This window comes from Solanum dulcamara, chromosome 11, assembly GCF_947179165.1.
Source record: "Solanum dulcamara chromosome 11, daSolDulc1.2, whole genome shotgun sequence".
NCBI lineage: Eukaryota > Viridiplantae > Streptophyta > Magnoliopsida > Solanales > Solanaceae > Solanum > Solanum dulcamara.
Window position 1 is genome coordinate 33,996,366 of NC_077247.1, and position 22,980 is coordinate 34,019,345.

General features: G+C 38.5%; 1 protein-coding gene and 1 pseudogene across 1 annotated transcript; one reads left to right on the forward strand and one right to left on the reverse strand.

Annotated features, from left to right (window-relative positions):
• The first annotated feature begins 407 nt into the window (after window positions 1-407).
• On the forward strand, window positions 408-1,226 carry LOC129874043 (uncharacterized). Its single transcript, XM_055949266.1, has one exon. It carries the CDS (start codon window positions 476-478, stop codon window positions 1,052-1,054), a length of 579 nt encoding a protein of 192 aa, XP_055805241.1. The 5' UTR covers window positions 408-475; the 3' UTR covers window positions 1,055-1,226.
• Window positions 1,227-1,685: 459 nt separating this feature from the next.
• Window positions 1,686-11,547, reverse strand: LOC129874653 (RNA demethylase ALKBH9B-like; annotated as a pseudogene).
• Between the last annotated feature and the right edge of the window lie 11,433 nt (window positions 11,548-22,980).

Consider the following 22,980-nt stretch of genomic DNA (forward strand, 5'->3'; position numbering starts at 1 on the left):
ACACAAAACCGTCCTAATAGGAGACCCTATAGCAACAAACAGCAACTGTTTAGATAATAAAGTGTCTTAATAGGTCGAATAAACTTATGCGACCGTGGCAACAGATCAACTATGGCAATTGTTGCCATAGACCTATTTTCTAGTATATGAGAGTTTTTCTGAGAGAAATCTTAGACGTACGTAGAATTCAGCTCAGATGACTTGTTACTATATATAGAAACAACCTATATGCATAATTGGGTACATCATAATTACGACAATTTTATTGGGTTTGTACGGTTACATAACAAGCCCATTTTGTAAATTAGCCCACATAACAACTTGGACCTAAAGAGCTTGTAGACGCTGACCGAAATTCCCACTTCCTGTCCCAACGGCTAGTTTTGTAGCATTGGTGTAACGGTCCTATATTTTGCCCCTTTTCTCTTATAAAAATAGAAAAATATAGTTAACTTTCCACAATAATCAATCAACAATGGAGACTCCATCATCAACAATTAAAGAATCTGAAAAGAAGGAAATGACTAAGAAATCAGCTCTTTTTGATATCACAAATGGGTCACCTATTGTTGGCCTAGCTACTGGGATTTTGAAAACCCCGAGTTGTGAAGGAAGAAAATGTTGTACTACTCCAGGCTCTGGGGAAGCATTGTTGAGAGGTCAAGTGAAGAATTTATTGAAAATGGTTCAAGAAGAAGAAGAAGTTGAAATCACGTCTTTATTCGGGGAAAGGACTAATTTCTTTCATGTTGGGGTCCCAACTCCTGCAAATACACCTCTTATGGATCTATCTACCAATGAATTGCTGATGGAAGACAAGCCTGTGTATGAGGGGAAGAAGAAGCAAGAGAGTGTTGAATCTGAGATGAGTGTTACAAGATCTCTACTGCTGGATTTTTGTGACAAGTCAGAATCATCAGTTGATGAACTATGTGAAGCAATTGACAATATGAATGTTAATGGAGGAGGACAAAAGTTTTCTGCCAAGTTTGTGTACAATAGTGACGATGAATTTGTAGGAGTTGAGGAGGAATTTGCAGAAAGGATTGCCTGAATCCTAAAGGAAAGCACTGCTTGCGAATGAAAACTTCTTTGTTTTTGCTCTTGTACTTTCTGTGAAGACACCAAGAGCTGAGGTGTTCTCATTGATTCTGTAAGTTTTGGTTCATATTTCATTTGGACCATTGAGAATTTGTTGTCAAGTCAAATAATTCATCTTTCCAGAATATCTTTCTCAAATTCCATGTTTGTCGTATCTTCCAGAAACTGCTTCAACAAAATTACAGTGTTAGAGAAAGAAAAAAAAAATGCTTTGCGCAAAGTGTCTTAAATGCAACTAAATTTGAATATTATTGAGTAATTCAATAGGAAGATTCGGTACTTCATTAATGTATCAGCATATGACAAGGAATGTTACCTGAAAATTGAAATACGTTTCATTTTAGGAAAGGGAGATATAATTATAATGACTAACAACTTGAAGAAAATCAAAGTCTCTATTTTTAACAAATTATTCCAATTAGTCTTCCAGCTTTTGCGGTGATTCATTTTAAAAGCAGTAATGTGTTTCGTCTCTTCACCAAGATTTTCCATCATTCAAACAACATATCCACTGGAATTCCATAAAATGGGGATCTAGGGAGGGTACAGGATATATTCGAAAAACCGTCTCAAAAGTAGACATCTCAAAGAACTGAAATATTAACTCAAAGTTATCATTTGTGCATTTCACTAAGAATCCTTCTCTTTGGTATAGGCGTATAACTCTCATTCCTGCTAATAGAATTACATCATATGAATTGAAATGCCTCACCAATACACAATCAAGTAATAAAGATTGACCTTTTCTCACACAAGTTGCAATGTTTCTCCGAGCTGCAGATTAACACAGAAACACATCAAGCCTTAATCAGATCCATCCATCCATCCATCTCCAGATTTAAAAAATCAGTCTTTGCAACCCACAACTTAATCTGACATCCATTCAAACTCAACACATGGTTTCTAGCAGCTTCTTTCTAGGTGGAAAATAGGCAGCAGAAACTCGAGGAAAAAATGAGAACACACTAATACCAACAGCTTCCATAACTGCAGAAGATGATGGACAAACCTGCATAGTCACGACATGCGTCTAATTATCTGTATAAACCCTGACTCTTCTCCTATTTACAGGTCCTTGTCGATTTCGATCCATGTAATGGGGCTTTGAATTCCTCTCAATAGATATCTTTACTATTTCCTTATTCTCTTCTCTTCTTTCTAACTGTTTTCTTGTAGAATGCCATGGTTTAGAGGTGCTTGATTTCTCATATCTATCAGCTTCATGGAATAAAGGCTGAAGACCTAGTTAATCCTGCTCAGGAGCACATCCAATTGGTCTTCTAGATTCATCCATTCTCCTAAATGTAATTGATATTCCGTGCATTGTAAAAGGTTAATGAGATGTTGGCGACTTTAAGAAAATAGTTGACAGAAGATTAACCAAGGATTAGAAATTAAAGTTCCACACTTTCAGTATATACCTTTTAGTAGGAACAGCTGGCACACAGTGTTTAGCCACATCAGCTCCATTCCCATTCAAGACAAGTACAGACCTGGAGGAAGGTTATCACAATTAATAGTCTTCAAAATCTTGCAAAGCCAAAGGTTAAACTCGGAAGACTTACCCCATTGGCAAGGGAATTGCAATTGCACCGGCAAAGTCACCTGGACCTATGGCTTTCAAGTTTGATCCAAACACTATATTGCACTCGCTGAGGAAAGAAATGGTACAAAATGGACAAAAAAAAACATGACTGTCGATATGAGGTGGTATGCAATCTCCCTCTTCATAAATATTGACAATACAGCTGTCTGGAACACAATCAGGAGGCAAGACATGCCATCTTACAAGCCTTCTTATCATGTTCATAAGAAGATCAGGCAATGGGTCAACAGTTTCACTTCTGAGAATCCCTGGGGGGTTGCCTTTTTTATCCTGCCGTAAAAAAAAAATCAATTGTCGTCACATATCTACATTCCCTTTATAATAAGTGATTCACTCATCTGTCACAGCCTTATTTGATAAGGTCAGAAATAGAGGGAAAAAGGTTTTCTCCAGAGATGGTCTAAAATCTAAAGCATATAGCCTATGATTCTGAGCCTATCCTTTTTTCTCTTCCATCTCCTCCTCCCACTTGGGGCTGGGAAGAAAGAGATTAGGATAATTTCAAGAATGTCAAAGACTTACTGTTGCATAGTTGTAACAACAACCAAATTGGATTGTCACACATCCCTTGCCCCTCATTCATTTCTGTGGCGCTGTATACGTTTTCTCTAAAAGAATCAAAACAGGCAGGTTAGAGCATGCTAGTGCATAAGGTTAATAAATGAAGTACAGATGGGTATGGAAACATAAGGAGGCAGTAGAAAGAAAATTTACTTTCCACAACCATCAAGGAAAAAGAAAAACCTCATCAAACTAATTGAAGAGGGAAAAAATACTTAAATCATAATGATAAACCACCACAAGTGGATTAACACTCAGAACTGAAACTTGAGACATAGCATAAATCATTTATGCAAATTCACGATCATTCACAAAGTGACCACACAGTTGAAGTCTAACTAAAATTTATGCCTCAAATTTTATTGACTTCGATTCCCATATCTCATGCTCAACGACATTCTGGATTACCTTATCTGGTATCTTTTCAATCAGGAACACTTTCTAAGGTTTGACAAGAAAAACGACTACGTCATATTCATATCTACCTCAAGTTGAAAGAAGCATGAGCAAGGTTTTCCTGGTTCATCAAAAAGTTCATGAATACGACAGTAACATTTATCTGAAAGAACAAAAAGAATAATGATTTTTTTTGATGAAGCAAAAAGAAAAATGATTTGCATAATTAATCAGGAAATACTAACCTTTTAATTGTCCAATCCTCCCCATCTCCTCCAGTTTCTCCACAAATTTAACTATCCTATTTTGTTCAGCCACACTGAAGACACCAGTATGTAGCTCCAAGCCATCGAGTATATTCACAATCTCGCCATTAACCCTCTCCAAACAAATGAAATCTTTTTTTCTCTTTACATTAAAAAACCGAATGTGCTTTTTATGCTCCCTTGACAACTCCATTTTTGGGTTAATCTGCTGTACAGAAGTTCCCTCGTTGTTCACACCATTCCCATTACCTAACTGGCTACTTGACTCACTAATCTCTTCAGCATCAAGCTCATCCTCCTGAGACATATCTGCCCATGGCATTTTCATCCTCCATATTGCTGCAGGTCGGGATGATTGGAAAGTTTTACTTATCGATGCCTCTTCAACAGGTCTTGATGAGCGATGTGCACCACCTACATAATTATCTGATTTCTTCCTGGGCGCCAATGCCTCATCAAAAGTCTCTTGCACATCTGCACCGTCTATCCAACTACCCAATGAGTTTGTATCTGCAGTATCATTTAAGTCGGGATAACCTTTCCAACTCCCAAGTGAGCAATCTGCACCACCTACATAACTATCTGGTTTGTTCCTGGGCGCCAATGCCTCATCAAAAGGCTCTTGCACATCTGCACTTTCTTTCCAACTACCCAATGAGCTTGTATCAGCAGTATCATTTAAGTCGGCATAATCTTTCGAACTCCCAAGCGAGCAATCTGCACCCCCTACATAATTATCTGATTTCTTCCTGGGCGCCAATGCCTCATCAAAAGGCTTTTGCACATCTGCACCGTCTTTCCAACTACCCAATGAGTTTGTATCTGCAGTATCATTTAAGCCGGCACAATCATCCCAACTCCCAAGTGAGCAATCTGCACCACCTACACAACTATCTGATTTGTTCCTCGGCGCCAATGCCTCATCAAAAGGCCCTAGCACATCTGCACCATCTTTCCAACTACCCAATGAGTTTGTATCTGCAGTACCATTTTAAGTCAGCACAAGCTTGCCAACTCCTAAGTGAATTGTTGTAACAATTGTCAAGATTTGCGTTACAGCCATTAGAATCAGGAAGTTCTGGAGTCCAAACTGTGAAATTCTCTAGCTGCTTCAATCGTTCTGCATCACCAACAGCTTCTGCAGTCATAACAACAAACTCTGATCAGAGAACTCGCTGAATCTATAGTTGCTTCTTTATCATAATCCACAACATAAGAATGTAGATAAAAATCAATTTGCTACGCCACATCATTATCCACCCATGAAACTTCTAGCTTTCACAACTCACCGACAAATTATACGTATTACTATGCTGAACCAACATTCTGAGTCATATAATTTCCCACATGGACTTCCAAATTGGTATGTAAAAAGTCTCAGGTTACTCCACATGTTGGGTTAAGTTCTTCAATTATATGTTCACGTTCTTCCATATAGTGTTGGGGGGAGGAAGCACCACAACTAAAGTTTGATATGATGAAAATAATGAAAATAAATTGGACACGAGAATTTTACGTGGAAACCCCTCTAAATGATAGAAGGGAAAAACCACGGGGTAGAAGGATCTCACTATTTTAATATGGAGTACACAGCTCTCAAATACAAGGAGAAAACAACAATTAACACTTCCCTCTTGTAAAAGGAAACACTACTAAAGAGGACACTCAAGACTACAATATTTATCTTGGTGTATAACTCTCTTTGTATTCTTACTCTCTCTTTTGGGATGATTTAAATGAGGGCAAGAGGCCCTCTATTTATAGGAGAAAGAAAACTCGTATACGCGTTTTCTTACCGTGTCAAACAAAATTGCTGCCAACTTTGTCAAACAAAGTTGCTGCCAACCTTGCCCCCTTTTTTTGACTTTTACATTCACAGCAACTTTTGCCCCCTTTTTTTTGACTTTTACATTCTCCCACTTGAAGATTTAATTGAGAATCAATTAAGTCTTCACACCATCCTTTCTACCCAATTACTGCGATGTTACGTTTCTGCTAGGCCAATAGAAGATCGACACCATATGAACTTGTCACTGTTGATCGGCTTCGTAAACATATTTGCTAGGTTGTCATTAATGTGAATTTTCTGAATATCCACACTGCCTTCTTCCACCTTCTCACGGACAAAGTGATACTGAACTCGTATGTGCTTTGTCCTTGAATGAAATGCCGGATTCTTTGCAAGATGCAAAGCGCTCTGACTGTCACAAAATAGAGCAATCTTCTCTTGTTTGTGCCCGAGCTCCTCCAATAACATTTGCATCCATATTGCCTCTTTGCTAGCTTGTGTAGCTGCTACATATTCTGCTTCCGTCGTAGATGTAGCCACGATAGACTGCAGTTTTGAAACCCAGCTTACAGCTCCTCCATCAAGAGTAAACACATAACCTGTGGTGGACTTGCTTTTATCAAGATCACCTGCATAATCTGAATCAACATAACCTTTAACAGTAAAGTCAGATCCTCTATAGCACATTGTAACATCTGAGGTACCCTTGATGTATCTCAGGATCCTCTTAACAGTATTCCAATGCTCTCTACCAGGATTAGCCATGTATAGACTAACCACTCCCACTGCTTGTGCAATGTCAGGTCTTGTACATACCATAGCAAACATTAAACTTCCCACTGCTGATGCATACGGTACTCGAGACATCTCCATCCTCTCTGCTTTATTGCTAGGACACATACTTGAGGATAACTTGAAATTAATAGGAAGTGGGGTAGAAATTGACTTACAGTCTTGCATCTTGAAGCGTCTCAAGATTTTCTTCAAGTAGTTCTTTTGAGAAAGCCAAATCTTTCTATTATTTCTATCTCGGTGAATTTGCATCCCTAGAATCTTGTTTGCTGGTCCCAAGTCCTTCATTTCAAACTCCCTAGCCAACTGTGCCTTTAAATTTGTGAGACGATCTTTGTTGGGGCCTGCTATCAACATGTCGTCAACATACAACAGCAAAATAAACAAAATCTTCATCACCAAATCTCTTGTAATAAACACAAGGATCTGAACTATGTCTGTTGTATCCAAGGCTTATAATGAAGGAATCAAATCTCTTATACCAACATCTCGGCGCCTGTTTGAGACCGTATAGAGATTTGTTCAACCTGCAAACCAAGTTCTCTTTTCCCTGTTCTTCAAAACCTTCTGGTTGAAGCATATAAATTTCTTCTTCAAGTTCTCCATGAAGAAATACAGTTTTGACATCTAACTGCTCCAAGTACAAGTCAAATGTAGCACACATCGCCAGGACCACTCGAATTGTTGTGAGTCGAACCACCGGAGAAAATATCTCATTGAAGTCTATGCCTTCTTTCTGAGCGAATCCTTTCACCACCAATCTTGCACGATACTTCTCCACTTGATCATTACCATTGCGTTTGATCTTGTAGACCCATTTGTTTCCAATGGCCTTTCTTCCTTGTGGTAATTGAACAAGATCTCATGTTTTATTTTTATGAAGAGCTTCAATTTCTTCTTGCATTGCTGTCACCCACAGAGATGATTCTTGGCCTTTCATAACTTCTTGAAAGGTTGAAGGCTCTCCATCTTCTGTTAATAGACAGTATGCAATATTACTCTCCATAGAATAATCTGAGTGCCAAGCTGGTTCTCTTCTCTCCCTAGTTGACCGTCGAACTTATGGAGTTTCGATCTCAGCTTGCTCTTGTTCTTCGTGCTCTGGTGCTGCTTCAGAAGAAACTGGAACTTCTTCTATTTCTTCAACTTCAACTGTAGTAGTCTCTGATTTTTCTTTTGAAGTGCTACCTTCTTTTGCTTGTATCTTGTTTTCAACAAATACAACATCCCTGCTGATTACCACCTTGCGGGCTGTGGGATCCCACAAGTGATACCCCTTGACTCCATCAGCATACCCTAAGAAAATGCATTCTCTGGATTTTGGATCCAACTTCGATTTTTCTTGGGTGTTGTACATAACATAAGCAGGACTTCCGAATATATGTAAGCGAGAATAATCAGCTGGTTTTCCTGTCCACATCTCCATTGGTGTTTTCAGATCAATTGCGGTTGATGGTGACCGATTGATCACATAACAAGCGGTTTTGACTGCTTCTGCCCAGAATGGTTTTTCCAACCCTGCAGTTGCCAACATAGCTCTTGTCCGTTCCAACAAGGTTCTGTTCATCCGCTCTGCTACTCCATTTTGTTGTGGAGTATATGCCATCGTGAACTGTCGTTTAATACCTTCTTGTTTACAGAAGTTATTAAATTCATCACCAGTGTATTCTCCCCCATTATCTGTCCTCAAACACTTGATCTTTTTCTCGGATTCAAGTTCCACCCGCGCTTTGAATTCTTTGAAAACTGAAAAAACATCTGTCTTCCTCTTGATTGGATACACCCAACTTCTCCTGAAGTAATTGTCGATAAATGACACAAAATATTTCGCTCCTCCTAGAGACTCCACCGGTGCTTGCCAGACATCAGAGTGAACCAGATCTAGTATTTCCTTGCTTTTAGCAGAGAAACTGCTAAACTTCAGTTTATTTTGCTTACTGGTAACACAATGCTCACAAAAGGGTAGTGAAACCTTTTTGAACCCTGTAAGAAGTTTTTGCTCGGCAAGAATCTTCAAACCTCGTTCCAACATATGACCAAGTTTACGATGTCACATCATCGTTGATTCTTCAAATGAACTTGCTGACGCGGTTGATGCTTCTCCTTCTCGGTGTGTTTCACCTTTAAGCACATATAAGTTTGCCACAAGTTTTTCCGCTTTCATCACTACAAACGCTCCTTTGGATATTCTCATGACTCCACCATGAGTCTTATATGAACATCCATTATCATCTAGTTGTCCTAAAGACAATAGATTCTTCTTCAAGTCTTTTACATGTCGTACCTCCTGGATGGTGCGAACCGTGCCATCATACATCTTTATTTTGATGGACCCAATACCAATAACATCCAAAGCATGATCGTTTCCCATGAACACAGACCCTCCTGAGATAGGATTATATTGATGAAACCATTCTCTCATGGAAGTCATGTGCCATGTTGCTCCTGTGTCCATGATCCAGACATCAGCGAAACGTTTTCTGCCTTTATTATTTGATATTGCCTCACTACATAAAATATCGTCATCATCCGAGGTACATGCAACATTCCCTTGAGCATTTGATGGCTCAGGGTTTTCACTCTTCTTCTTGAACCGACAATCTTTCTTGAAGTGCCCTTTTTTGCCACAGTTGTAGCACTTGATATTCTTCTTACTTCTTGATTGAGATCTGCCATGATTGTGACTCCCACAGTTGTAGCACTTGATATTCTTCTTACTTCTTGATTGAGATCTGTCATGATTGTGACTCCCACTGGGGCCACGTTCCGTTGGTCTTCCTCTCACCATCATCAAAGCTTCAGCTTGCTGCGAACTTGCTTGTCTGTCTTCCTTATTTTTGCGCCTATTTTCTTCTTCCAAGACAGCGGCTGCAATTTCATCGAAAACTAGACTGTCTGTATTGTTCGTCAGATTGATGATGAGTTGATCATACGAGTCAGGCAGACTTTGAAGTAGAAGCTCCGCACGTTCAGTACCCTCTATTTTGCAATCCATTGTTGTAAGTTGCGAAAATAGAGTATTCAAAGTACTGATGTGTTCAGTAACTGACATGGACTCTGCTATTCGAAGAGTATACAATCTTCTTTTTAAGAAGATTTTATTATGCAAAGACTTGGCCTCATACAACCCTGTAAGGGTATCCCATATTTCCTTCGCCGTCCGCTTTTCCGCCACACTAGACAACACTTGATCAGCTAGTGCCAAGTGTAGATCAGCAACTGCGTTGCTGTCTATATCGTTCCACTTGCTGTCATCAACAAAGTCTGTGGGCCTGCCTTCAATTGCAGCTAAGCAATTGTCTTTTCTCAGTATTGCTTTTATTTTCATTTTCCACAATGAGAAATTAGTCCCATTGAATTTCTCAACATCAAACTTTGTTGTACTCGACATTGTTATTTGCTTCACACCCTTCTAGATCGTTTCTGAATATTTTTGCGAACAATCGTGACAAACTGTACCGTCACCGAAATTTACTATTCACGTGAATAGTACTATTCACTGAATTTTACTATTCACGAAAAGTTACTATTCACAGATAGTACCTTCGCATAAAATAGACAGAATAACCGAGGGCTCTGATACCACTGTTGGGGGGAGGAAGCACCACAACTAAAGTTTGATATGATGAAAATAATGAAAATAAATTGGACACGAGAATTTTACGTGGAAACCCCTCTAAATGATAGAAGGGAAAAACCAAGGGATAGAAGGATCTCACTATTTTAATATGGAGTACACAGCTCTCAAATACAAGGAGAAAACAACAATTAACACTTCTCTCTTGTAAAAGGAACAACTACTAAAGAGGACACTCAAGACTACAATATTTATCTTGGTGTATAACTCTCTTTGTATTCTTACTCTCTCTTTTGGGATGATTTAAATGAGGGCAAGAGGCCCTCTATTTATAGGAGAAAGAAAACGCGTATACGCGTTTTCTTACCTTGTCAAACAAAATTGCTGCCAACTTTGTCAAACAAAGTTGCTGCCAACCTTGCCCCCTTTTTTTGACTTTTACATTCACAGCAACTTTTGCCCCCTTTTTTTTGACTTTTACATATAGATCATAGTGAACATTAGTATATAAAGATTAATGTTCCATAATTGAAAGAGGGATACACATGCAAGAAAGCATTATAATATATGTCCCTTACAAGAAAGAAGTGTAGTATACTATATCATCATGTCTCACATTGGTATATAAAGACATTGAGATGAATTTATAAAGATATTGAACCACTTCACCCATTGACTAAAAAACTCTAGGGCTACAAAGATACTTATTAGGACAGCTAGGCTTATAAGTCAAAAGTCATAGTTTTTTTTTGATAATCGTGGCATCTGGGATACCCGTCACCTCAGGTACTAGATAACTCTGTTTGTCGAGGCTAGAGCATATGAAAGAAGTCACCTGGTGTCTCTGTTGGAAATTGAACCTAAGACCTTATGGTGCTTAACCACTTCATTGACAACTAGGTCACACCTTAAGTACTTAAAAGCATTTTATTATTTCACCCAAACCTATTTTGGTTTAAATGCGCCTAAAATAAATCGATCCAAACATGCTCTAAATTAAATCTAGTCCTGGACTAGGAGTGTGTTTAATCCTAACTACAGCATTCAGCGTAAGCTTATCTACTCAAGCTTATGGGTGGTAACAAGCCCAAGTTGGCTGGATACAGCCGTAAAAAAAAAACAGAAAAATTATGATAAACCCAAAAGCTGGGAAATGAATGCACATTGTGTTTATCAGTAAACAAGTGCAAATTCCATAAATATTAATGCAGAAAGTAAATTAAAAGATAGAAATAGAGAGAGTACCACGTCCGAGGGATCGGATACGACGGGGAAGCGTATGCGTACAGCTGTTGCAGAAGTCCCGGGAGAGAAAGGGGAACAAATTAGATAGAAACTCACCGGCGATTTGGAGTTAATAGGCGTTGTAATCGAGGAGGAAACGATCGGTTTTGCTGTTTCGTTGGTGGTCGAGCATCGCGGCGAGTTGACTCAGTGCGCGACTCACCTGTAATATTGTTTTTTTTCAAAAACAATTATTTATTTAATGTTTCAGCTAAAATAGGAATAAAAGTAGGTGTTAGGGGTCGATTTGTCATTTCACTCAGAGGCTTTTGAGGTTTCCAAGCAATGGGAAATTTTTATAAAGAATTTCTCACTTAAAATTTGGAAAAAATCAGATTTTTGTTTCATATACATACTTCTCCTCAAGTAGAGAATTTTACGTAAGGTAATTCTTTTTTTACCAACTGCTTTTTTTACCCCTCCTCCAGGAACTTTAACATTTTTGCTCCCTTGGTAACTCGAACTCACAATCTTAATGTTAAAAATGAAGAATGATTATCATTTGAGCAACTCTTTCTTATTTATGTAAGTAATTCATACTTGACTTAAAATTATTATTTTTGTTATGCATGGAAAGATGATCAAACATGATAATCATGAGAACTCTAGATAAGAGATAGTGCATGTTGTACACAACGTCAATACAATTTATTAACTTCTCCAAATCTAAATTACTTATGTACATAAATTATGCTCTTACCCTAATTAGTTATTGCGTATGTGTCTCTCAAATTAATGGTTTGGATAAGTATTTAGGTGTTGCTCTTATTTCCTCTCGAGTAAATAGTAATATCTTTGTTAATTGGGGAATTATTTAGATAGTGAAAATTGTCTGAAAATCTGTATTGTATAGATTGCAGAATTAACAGGTTCAATTTTTTTTCTTTAGCTGAGACCTAATCCTCGTGGCAACCTTCTTGGGAGGTGGTCATGTGGTTAGGTACTTTAAGTTACGACATGTTATTGATTACTGATAATAATACGTTCACAGTTGTTACCAAAAAATGTTCGCAAAATATGATTTCAAACTGAAAGCGGACTCTAATGGCCTTTTAGATTTTTGATCATTAACGTGATGTAAACCAAATACTTTCATGATCACACTCTATCAAATTGTCTTGCCAAGTATAATGCATCAAACTTTGGGAGAAGTATTCTGAAACCTAAACCTATTTTGACTAAAGGGGCAAAATGGAACAACTTTATTTCATAGAGTGAAATTAATGTTATTTGCATGGCTTGATGATACTATAGACATTGTCTCGTATCTCCTATATAGAATCACACTTACAAGTTTCATTATGTGGTACGTACGAAAAGAGTGTAATAGAAATACAATTGAAAAGAAGTGTTTATTTATCAACTTTAATTATATGCAATAATTACCAATTATGTTAAGGAAATTGTTAAATTTGTTTCAACTCAAGTTTCTTATTCCAAACAAGCCAAATTAATTACTTGGTTTCCCTCGTGGTGCAGGAAAGAATAGATTAAACACCGATGGTAGTGTCAAGATATAGTCTGAAGAAGTATCTCTAATTAGTTAAAATTTATTAAAAATAAAGTTATAAAATGATTCTGCTAAATTAAATTCATGAATATATTTGTTCAATAAACATTATGGATTAATATAATTTGACTAATTATTTAATCCAATAAATAAGGATCTAATTAAAGTCTCAGCTCCATTGGTAGGGGTGTACATGGACCGGGTTGGTTCAGATTTTTTACAAATCAAACCAAACCATTTTTGTCGGGTTATTAAATCTATAAACCAAACCAAACCAATAAAAGTCAGGTTTTTTATATCAATTTTCTCGGGTTTTTCCGGATTTTTTTGGGGTTTTCGGGTTTTTTTGAGTTTCTTAAATTTTTCATAGTATCTAATAAAAAGCACAGAGCAGTGCTTCTTAAAAAGAGTTATAGTACAAAATATCAACATATAAGATAGAGGCAGAACACTGTTTGAAGTTTTAACTTTATAATATAACTTTATAAGATGGACTTTTTTTGTATATTATTTAGATGGGCTTCTCAAGTCCAAATCTAAATGTAAGAAAGAAAATAAAAATTATGAAAAATTTTAAAAATATATTTGTAAATTCTATTTTAATAAATATTTTTATGTATAACATAATTTAAAAGTAGTATATCTATAATCGGGTCGGTTTGAGTTCAGTTTGACTTTTTTTAGTTAAAACCAAATCAACCCTATAATGGTCGGATTTTTTTTCCAAACACCAAACCAAGTCAAACCAAATCACTAGTCGGGTTTTTTTCCGATTTGGTTCGATTTGTTGGTTTGGTACGATTTATCGGTTTGCCCTGTACAGCCCTATCCATTGGTATAGTCCATTGATTTGGGCTACAAATGATGAGCCCACTTTGCTAAGCCCAATGTCATCTCATCCTAGAGGCCAGTTTGGTGCCATGTGGCATGCCAAGTCAAACGAAGAAGCCAATAGAATCATGACATTTGTTAAAATGGCGTGGCATGCCTAGTCAAATCAAAGGCCAATAAAAATGTGCCACATGTACAAGCTATGTATTCCGACCAATCAAATATTGCCATGTCACTTAAACCTGATGGGCCTAAGAAAGCCTGCTACTCCGCCATGTCACTCAAATCTGATTGGCCGAAGGGAAGCCTGTTCTTATCACAACTCCTCTATTCCACAACTATAAATAGGGGTCCTCATAACTCAAAAAAGACACCAGAATTCTAACAAGAAGGCAGAGAGAGCTAGTGGATCAAACGCCCCAGATTTCACTACAAGCTATAAGTTCAAAAATTCAAGATCAAGTTCATCAAGTTCAAAAACAACTCAAGATCAAGACCACCAGATTCAAGAACAAGCCCAAAAGCCCTTGAATTTAAGTACAAGTGAAGATCAAGTTTAAGAACAAGTGAAGATCAAGATCGTCAGGTTCGAGAACAAGTGAAGTTCCAGATCATCAAATCAACAAATCAAGATCATGACCACAAAATTCAAGATCACTCCCAAAAGCCCTTGAATAGAAGTAACAAGTCAAGATTAAATCCATTAAGTTCAACCAAATTCAAGATCAAGCTCAAGAGTCCTTGAATTTATATTCGAAAAGACGAATCAGAGGATACATAAAGATTGTAAAACTCATATTCAAAAATCAAATACTACGATTGTTGAGATATTTTTCATTCTTGATTATTATTTTCTCGATGCAAATTTTATTGTCTATAAATTCTGGCACGCCCAGTAGGACAATCTCTACCTCTCATCTCAACTTTTCAAGCATTAGAGAATATTAAAATGACTTCTAAGAAGATCAACTCATAATCAACTCCCTCCAAGATTGTTGACTCCAAGTTCTTTGCTGATGTATAAGGAATCTTTGGTGTTACCTTCGGAAGCTTTGGAGCTGTCACGAGGAGAAAGGACACTATGTTGGGACAACAAACATGTCAAGTGTCGCCCACATCAACTTCTGTTTTTGGGTCCTCAACTCTAAAAGGATCAAAGTCTTCCAGTAATGCTTCAGAAGGAGGAAGCAGTGTTGCTGAAAAGTTCAAGAAGACTTTAGCTCTACTCGAGCGCTCTAGCTTAAAAGACTCTACCACAGATGGGAATCATGATGCAACTAGTATATCCTCTTCACATGCACTGCGTAATGTGATTCCATTGAAGATCAACTTATGCGATAATCCATGATATTCTCCTACAACCCGAATGATCATGCAAGCAATGGTAATTGACGCTTCATCCATAGAGGAATAACTTGCAAACCTAACAAAGTTAGTTGACGGATTGATGAATCATGTATACCATTAAGATTCTCGAATTGATAAGTTGATGGATAGGATGGAGGGTCTCTTAGATAGAGATGCCAGTCATACACCTGGAAAAGGTATAGAAGTTCAAGAGATTGAAGATCTTAGAAAGTAGGCACCGCTTGTCAAGGATATGCCAGTCTCTTCTGAAGTGATGATCTCACTCAATCGATTGAAGGAGTTCATCGAATAGACTATCAAAGATAAATATGATGTCTCCACTAAGTCTTCCCATATGTATGCCAAGTTGTACACTGCAAGAATTGATAGCTTTAAAATGTCTGTCGGTTATCAACCTCCCGAATTTCAGCAGTTTGAGGGAAAAGGAAACCCAAAGCAACATATTGCATGCTTTGTGGAGACATGCAATAATACTGGGACCTATGGAGACTATCTTGTGAAATAGTTCTTCTTCTCTCTAAAAGAAAATGCCTTTGATTGGTACACTGATCTCGAGCCCAATTCTATTAATAGTTGGGAGCAACTAGAGCATGAGTTTCTCAATTGCTTCTAAGCACAAGGCGCACTGTGAGCATGGTAGAACTCACAAATACTCATCAAAGAAAGGATGAACCAGTCATAGACTTCTTAAATCGGTGGAGAAATGCAAGCCTAAATTGCAAAGGTAGACTCAGTGAAGCTTCTGCCAACGAAATGTGTATCCAAGGAATGCACTAGGAGATTTTGTACATCTTATAGAGAATAAAGTTGAAGTCTTTCGAAGATCTAGCTACTCGTGCTCACGATATGGAGTTGAGTATGTCTTCTGGAGGAAAAGATGTGATGTTTGTTCATGATCCTCATAAAGGAAAGGTCAAACATGAACCTAAAAGTGGACAAAATTTATGCTCAAGAAAGATAAAGAATCCATGAATATTAATGTGTCGCATGTGAAGTTTACCACAAAGGAAAGAAAAAGGCAAAGTGTGAAGACGACTTTTCAAGAGCATCCAAATTGAAAGTCAACCTTGAGGGATATGCAAGAAAAGGAATACCCATTCCTAGATTCTGACGTCTCTGAAATTTTTGATGAGTTGCTCGAACTAAAACTCATTGAGTTGCCATAGATGAAGCGACCTAATGAAGCTGGAAAAACTAATGAACCAAATTATTGCAAGTATCATAGACTTGTAAGTCACCCTCTTAAAAAAATGCTTTGTCTTCAAGGATGAAGTTATGTGATTGGCTAACGAAAAGACGATTGTCTTTGATGATGAGAAAGCAGTTCTAACCAAATCTCTATCATATTCGGCTCACTTGATCCAGTCCAAATATATATCTCTGAAAAGTATGAAGAAGAGTCATTGGAGCAAGACAAATCCCAAGTTGATGTAGATGATGAAGAAGGTTGGATTCTTGTGACTAGGCGAAGACGCAACAAGAAAAGTTTACAAAAAGAATCGTTCGAACAACCAATCAAAAGAAAGATGGTGAGGATACTGAAAAAGAATAAACCAATCAAGCATCTGAAGAGGGCAAAGGTTGAAGTGCATCACCACCAGAAACCTCGACGTTCTGTGATTCTAGAGGAATTCTTACCAAGTTGGTTCTATGCAAAGGATACTTAAGATGGAATCAAGGCGTCATGTTTCAATATCGATAAAGAAGAGACAGTGAGTGAAACCTCACCAAAGGCGTATTCTTCTATCAAAGAAAAAGCAACATATGAAATCTTATCAAAGGTATCTCCTTCACCTTCTAAAAATCCTGTTGAACCTTCTTCTCGAGAAGTACATGCATGTGATACAAAAATCACATTTAGAGATGACGATCTTTTATTTGGTGAAACACTACATAATCATCCTTTGTATATGGTGGGTCATGTGCTAGAGAAGAAGATAAACAAAATCCTGATAGATGAAGGATCTAGAGTTAACATTCTGTCCATCCACACTTTGAAGGAACTTGTTATCACAACCGAAGAACTTAATGAAGGTCATTTGCTGATACAAGGATTCAATCAGAGAGGTAAGAGGTCCATAGGCTCAATCAAGTTAGAAATCCACATGGAAGATTTGTGATCAAGCGTATGAATGTATGTGATCGATGCAAAGACTTCATATAACATATTTCTTGGCAGGCCTTGGATACATGAGAACAAAATTATCTCTTTTTCTTACTATCAATGCTTGAAATACCTTGATGATGGAAATGAAAGGAAAATAGTTGATGATGATAATCCTTTCACTGAAGTCGAATCACACTTTGCCAATGTAAAATTCTATCTAAAGAGTTACGTCATGAAGGAGGCAAAACTCGACGACATCAAATCAACCAAGTGTAATAAGCTTACAGGTAAAAGAGTTGATGTGACTGTTGGGAAAGTCAAGGTGATATTAAGGAGCCTTGTTCCATTCTGAATGAAAGAAAGAGCATGTCCTCGAAAAAGAAGTCGGCTTCTATACTCCGCTATGTTCTAAAGGTAAAGAAAGTAGAAGGTCAATCATATTGTACCCAAGGTAATGTACCTAAATGACTAACCCTTCCTATCAAATAGATTGATGCAATAAACTTATATTTGAAGCTACCAGGGAAGTTAATTGCCCAAAATCCATCACAAGATGTGGTACTTCCTATAAGACGTACACGAGAAGGCTTTGACCCAAATGCTTACAAGTTATTCATAAAGGCCGGATATAACCCTAATAAGATGTCAAGGTTAGGTAAACTCCCATCGAAAGATACAACCAAGAAAGCACGTGAAGGCTTAGGTTATAGCCAATCGCCACCGGTTCACATCTCCATAAGAAAAGCAAGCAATAACTATATCACTATAGAAAATGAGTCTGTCGCTTCAAACCAAAGGCCTTCCATCTTTGATCGACTTGGGAAATCAACCACAAGAACTTATGTGTTTGAGAGGTTAGGTCCATTGAAGAAAAAGAATAACAAGCACCAAAAATATTACCTGAGGGTGACAACGCGTGCTTCACCTATGATCCAAAAGGATTTCAAAAGTTTAATTGCTTCTAGAATGAGGAGACAAATGAGACTTATTGTCTTATGTAAAGAAATGCTGAAGGCGAAGACTCACACTGTAGTTTACACCAAGGAGTGCGAGGAATATGAAGAAAGTGTAGGCTCCTCATATCATGTGACAACCCTGAGTGAGCACGATATCTCACCTCAAATGAAGATTGATGAAAAGTTGGGAGATATTGCCTGGTGCTATAACATATCTGTTAATGAAAATAATCCTCAAGAAGAGGAAGATGCTAGAGATGCTCCACCAGAATTAGAAGAAGAAATGAAGACCATAGTAGTTCCCTTAAGGGAAGTTAACCTTGGCACTGATAAAGATTCGAGGCCAACTTACCTGAGTGCCTTTTTGGAAGCTGATGAAGAAATTGATTATATGGATATACTTAGAGAATATAGGGATGTCTTCACTTGGACTTATAAAGAAATGCCTGGCTTGAATTCTAAAGTAGCAGTCCATCAATTGGCAGTCAAGAATGGTGCTCGCCCTGTTAAGCAAGCTCAAAGACGGTTTAGGCCAGACTTGGTTCCATTGATAGAGAATAAAGTTAACAAATTCATTGAAGCAGGCTTTATTAGTGAAGTCAAATAACCTACAGGGATTTCAAGTATTGTTCCTGCAAGGAAGAACAATTGCCAAATTCGAGTTTGTGTTGATTTTAGAGATCTTAATAATGCATGTACTAGGGATGAGTTTCCGCTTCTCATTCCAGAGTTGATGATTGATGCTACAACTGTCTACGATGCAATGTCTTTCATGGATGGTTCATCCAGATACAACCAAATCCGTATGGCACCAAAAATATGAAGAACTCACCACATTTTGCATGCCTAAAGGTATTTATTGCTACAATGTGATGCCTTTTGATTTAAAGAATGCTGGTGCCACATATCAAAGGGTTATGCAAAATATATTTGATGAGTTGCTCCACAAAAATGTCGAATGTTATGTTGATGATTTGGTGGTGAAGTCAAGAAAGAGGAGCAACCATTTGAAAGACTTAAGAATGGTATTTGAGTTGCTTTGAGGATAGTAACTAAGGATGAATCTGTTGACATGATTTAATTTTTGACAGCATGGCAGTATTGCGAAGCCATTCGAAAGGGAGAAGCTCCAGCACAATGATTTGGAGCGTGCGTGTTTAGCCTACAGGTAGGCTACGCCTTTTCTGGAATGTGTGAAAGGATGTTAAAATAGACAGAATTTGGGTTGGGTAGCTTATTTTTATATCTTAAGTGGTAGAAAACATACTTTAGGCTTTTATTGGGTTTTTGGGTAATTGGAAGCATGTATTCCTTTCCGTTATTTATTAGTATTGTTAGAGGAGTTAAATTTTTATGATGTTTTCATGGTGGAGTATGTTGGCCTTAGTGTAGGTTGTAAAATTTCTTTATACACCTCGGTGTTGTTCCAGTGGGCTTAGATCCTTATAGAATGGTAAAGTAAGCTAGTGCCTAGGAGTTTGGCCTTAGCTAGGCGATAATCGTACTCTTAGGATCACCCCATCCATAATCCAGTATGATTATTTCTTTTGAGATGCGCCAGCGATACTAGAATTTGTGATCATTCTATTTCGACACCTCAGTGGTATATCAGTTGATTCATTCGAAAGGTGACTCTTGAAACTATTAGCGTCCAGTTGGAAAAGAGAATATTTGGCACCACGAGATAAATTATCTATGAGCATCGGGGTATCCATCCCTGAACTCTGTTCTGAATTTCCATTAGGGAGCATCTGGGTAGCTAGCCTCGACCTTTGCTGGCTTGCTAGTATGATGAGTCTTTTGGGTACCCAGCCCAGTCTCGATCGTACCGATGTATTATGGCAACCATTCGGGTACCCATCCCCAGCCTTGACCGTACTGATGTATTATGACAAGCATCCAGGTATGCAGTCCCACCCTTGTCCACATTGAATATTCGGGTGAGCATCTAGGTACCAGTCCCAACCTCGACCCCTAAAGCATTCCTGGTTCATAAATTCTTATAGATTTTAGATTCGGAAATGATATGGTTCTTCGATTCATAGCATCCTAGGTCCTTGATTCCTAGCCTTGATAGTTGTAGTTATTCTGCATACTCGACGGGATTATGGGGGTCGATCCGGGTTTTATTTAACTTGCGCATAAGTGTCTTGCCTGGGCTTATGGGGGCCCAGTTGGGTGTAATTAGTTGTGATTCTATTAGATAGTACTCATTTCTCTTTAAATACTTATGATGACTCCTATTTAGGTATATTCCTCTTTTTAATATTATTTTTACCTTTTCAACTCAATCAGCCTATAATGCCTACTGGGTACTTATTGTCTTGGTACTCATATTACACTCTGCATCTTCTTTCGTGATGCAGGACCAAGCACTAGCTACCATCGCGGATAGATCGAGCATGTTGCAGTCAGCTTCAGAGACCAGGATGAGCACTTGATGTTTCAGGATTATTTCTATCTCTTTCAGTATGTATAGCCCATCTTTTTCCTTTTTGAGACTAGCCAGTTGGTGTATATAATTTTGGTCCACTTTTGGGACTTGTACTCGTATTTTATTTTATTGTAGATTTGTACTTGTGACCTATAGGTTCTAGGAGGGATATTTAGTTGTATATATCAGGTTTTGGTTTTGGTTTTGCTTATTTATTATGGTTATTTTGGTATTTTCCATTCTTAATTAGTTTCTTCCCTCAAACCATTACTTGTCGCTTCGGGTGTACAGATTAGCTTACCTAATTGTGGTATATAGTAGGTGTAATCATGACATGAGAAATTAGGTCATGACAAGTTGGTATTAGAGCCCCAGGTTTATTAGTCTTACTTGTACTAAGCTAACGTCTAGTAGAGTCTCATAGATGGGTGCAAAGACATCTGTAACTTATCTTTGGGAGGCTACAGGATGTCATTAGAAACGTTCTCTATGTTATATCATTTCGTGCAGTTTTGTGTCTTATTGGTTTCCTAAAATCTCATTTATTCCACTTTTTCGCAGGGATGGTTCGTACGCGCGGTACCACCAGAGGTGATGACCCACCTGAGATGGGCAGGCCTAGAGGCCAGACCCGTGCCATAGGTAGGGGAGAAGCACTAGCCTCCGACCTAGTGATAGTTCCAAAGCATGTAGAGGAGCATCAGGACGCCCTTATCCCTCCTCAATCGGAGGGGCCACCACCAGCAGCACAACCTCCAGCCGCATCGATTATGAATCCATTACTACAAGCAGTGATTTCCCAGCTCCTCAAACATATCGGGGTTATAACACAGGCCCCAGCTCCAGCGGAAAACATACCAATATCGCGGGATCTAACTGCTCCACTAGTATTTGAGGATCAGCCACCTCTACCAGCTGTCGCACCCCCTACCCACAGTTCTGGAGGGTGTCATGTCACTATAAGAGTAGAAAATGTTGGAGGCCTTTCAGAGGCTCTCACCCTTGATATTTTCTAGAGCCATTGATGTGGATGCCATGGAATTTTTGACTATCTGTCAAGAGCATCTCCACTCCTTAGGTCTTGTGAAGTCCAGAGGTGCCGACTTTATCACTCACCAGTTCTGAGGGTCATCTAGGAAGTAGTGGCATTATTACTTGCAAACTGGGCCAGCTGGATCACTATTGTTGATTGGGTTCAGTTCTCGAAGGCCTTCTTGATAAGGTATATCTCTAGGAGCATCAGGGACCGACTTTGGGATCAGTTTACTCGATTGGAGTAGGGTCAGATGATGATCATCGAGTACGAGGGTAGATTCCTCCAGCTATCCCAATATGCTTCTATGCTTTTACCCACTGAGGAGGAATATGTATGATATTTTATGCATGAGTTGAGTCCCTACATGAGGTTAGGGACCGAGAACTTAGTTTATGCAGGTCTCTCTTTTCGAGATGTAGTAGATCATGCCTGCACCATAGAGATCATTCATCTCCAGGCCTAAGAGGGTAGCGCTAAGAGACGCGGGCATCAGGTAAGCTATAGTGGGTCCCAGTCTAGGGGCCATGATAGTTATGACCGGCCCTGCCAACGATTCTATCAGGATAGGTATTAGTAGGGTCAGTCCAACAGACCATTTCAAGCCGCCTTACTATTAGTTAAGAGTAGTCAGCCCCATTTGGGGAGTTCCACCATAGGGTATAGCTCAAGGGGATTAGGTCCGCTTCTTTCCTATTGCGTATGAGTTATCACGGGTCGCTCAGCTTCAGTTTGTTTTGATTGAGGCTCACTGGAGCATTGGGCTAAAGAGTGCCCCGATCGGGCTAGACCATTATCAACAATACCACCTTCGCCTGGAGGTGTAGATCATGGTCAGGGCCACAGCGATGGCTAGTAAGGTGTTCGGGGAGGTCCCTAAGGAGGTAGGTCAGATGGCAGGGTAGATGGTCGAGAGGGAGGCCGATAGAGACATTTCTATACTGCTCTAGTGAGGCCAGAGGCCGAGCATCAGATGGTGTCATCATAGGTACAATCAGTATTTATCAGCAGACTATTTCAACTTTATTCTATCCAGGTTCCACTTATTCCTATGTGTCTATATATTTTTCTCCCTATTTGGGTATTATTTATGAGTCACTTGAGGTATCATTGCATGTTTCTACCCAGTAAGGGATTCTTTAGTAGTGGATCACATTTGTAGATCCTGTGTGGTGACTATTTAGAGGCATAAGACCCGGGCATATCTTATTTTACTTGATATCTTGGACTTTGATGTTATTTTGCGCATGGATTGACTATCCCTTCATCATGCAATTTTGGATTGTTATGCCAAGATCATTACATTAGCCATGCCTGGCATTCCCTCGGTCTTGTGGTAGGGTGTTTATAGTCACTCATAGACTGGGAT

Bases quoted from the DNA above. Each gene is read 5' to 3' on its own strand.
- LOC129874043 (XM_055949266.1), top strand. From the start codon at position 476: ATGGAGACTCCATCATCAACAATTAAAGAATCTGAAAAGAAGGAAATG.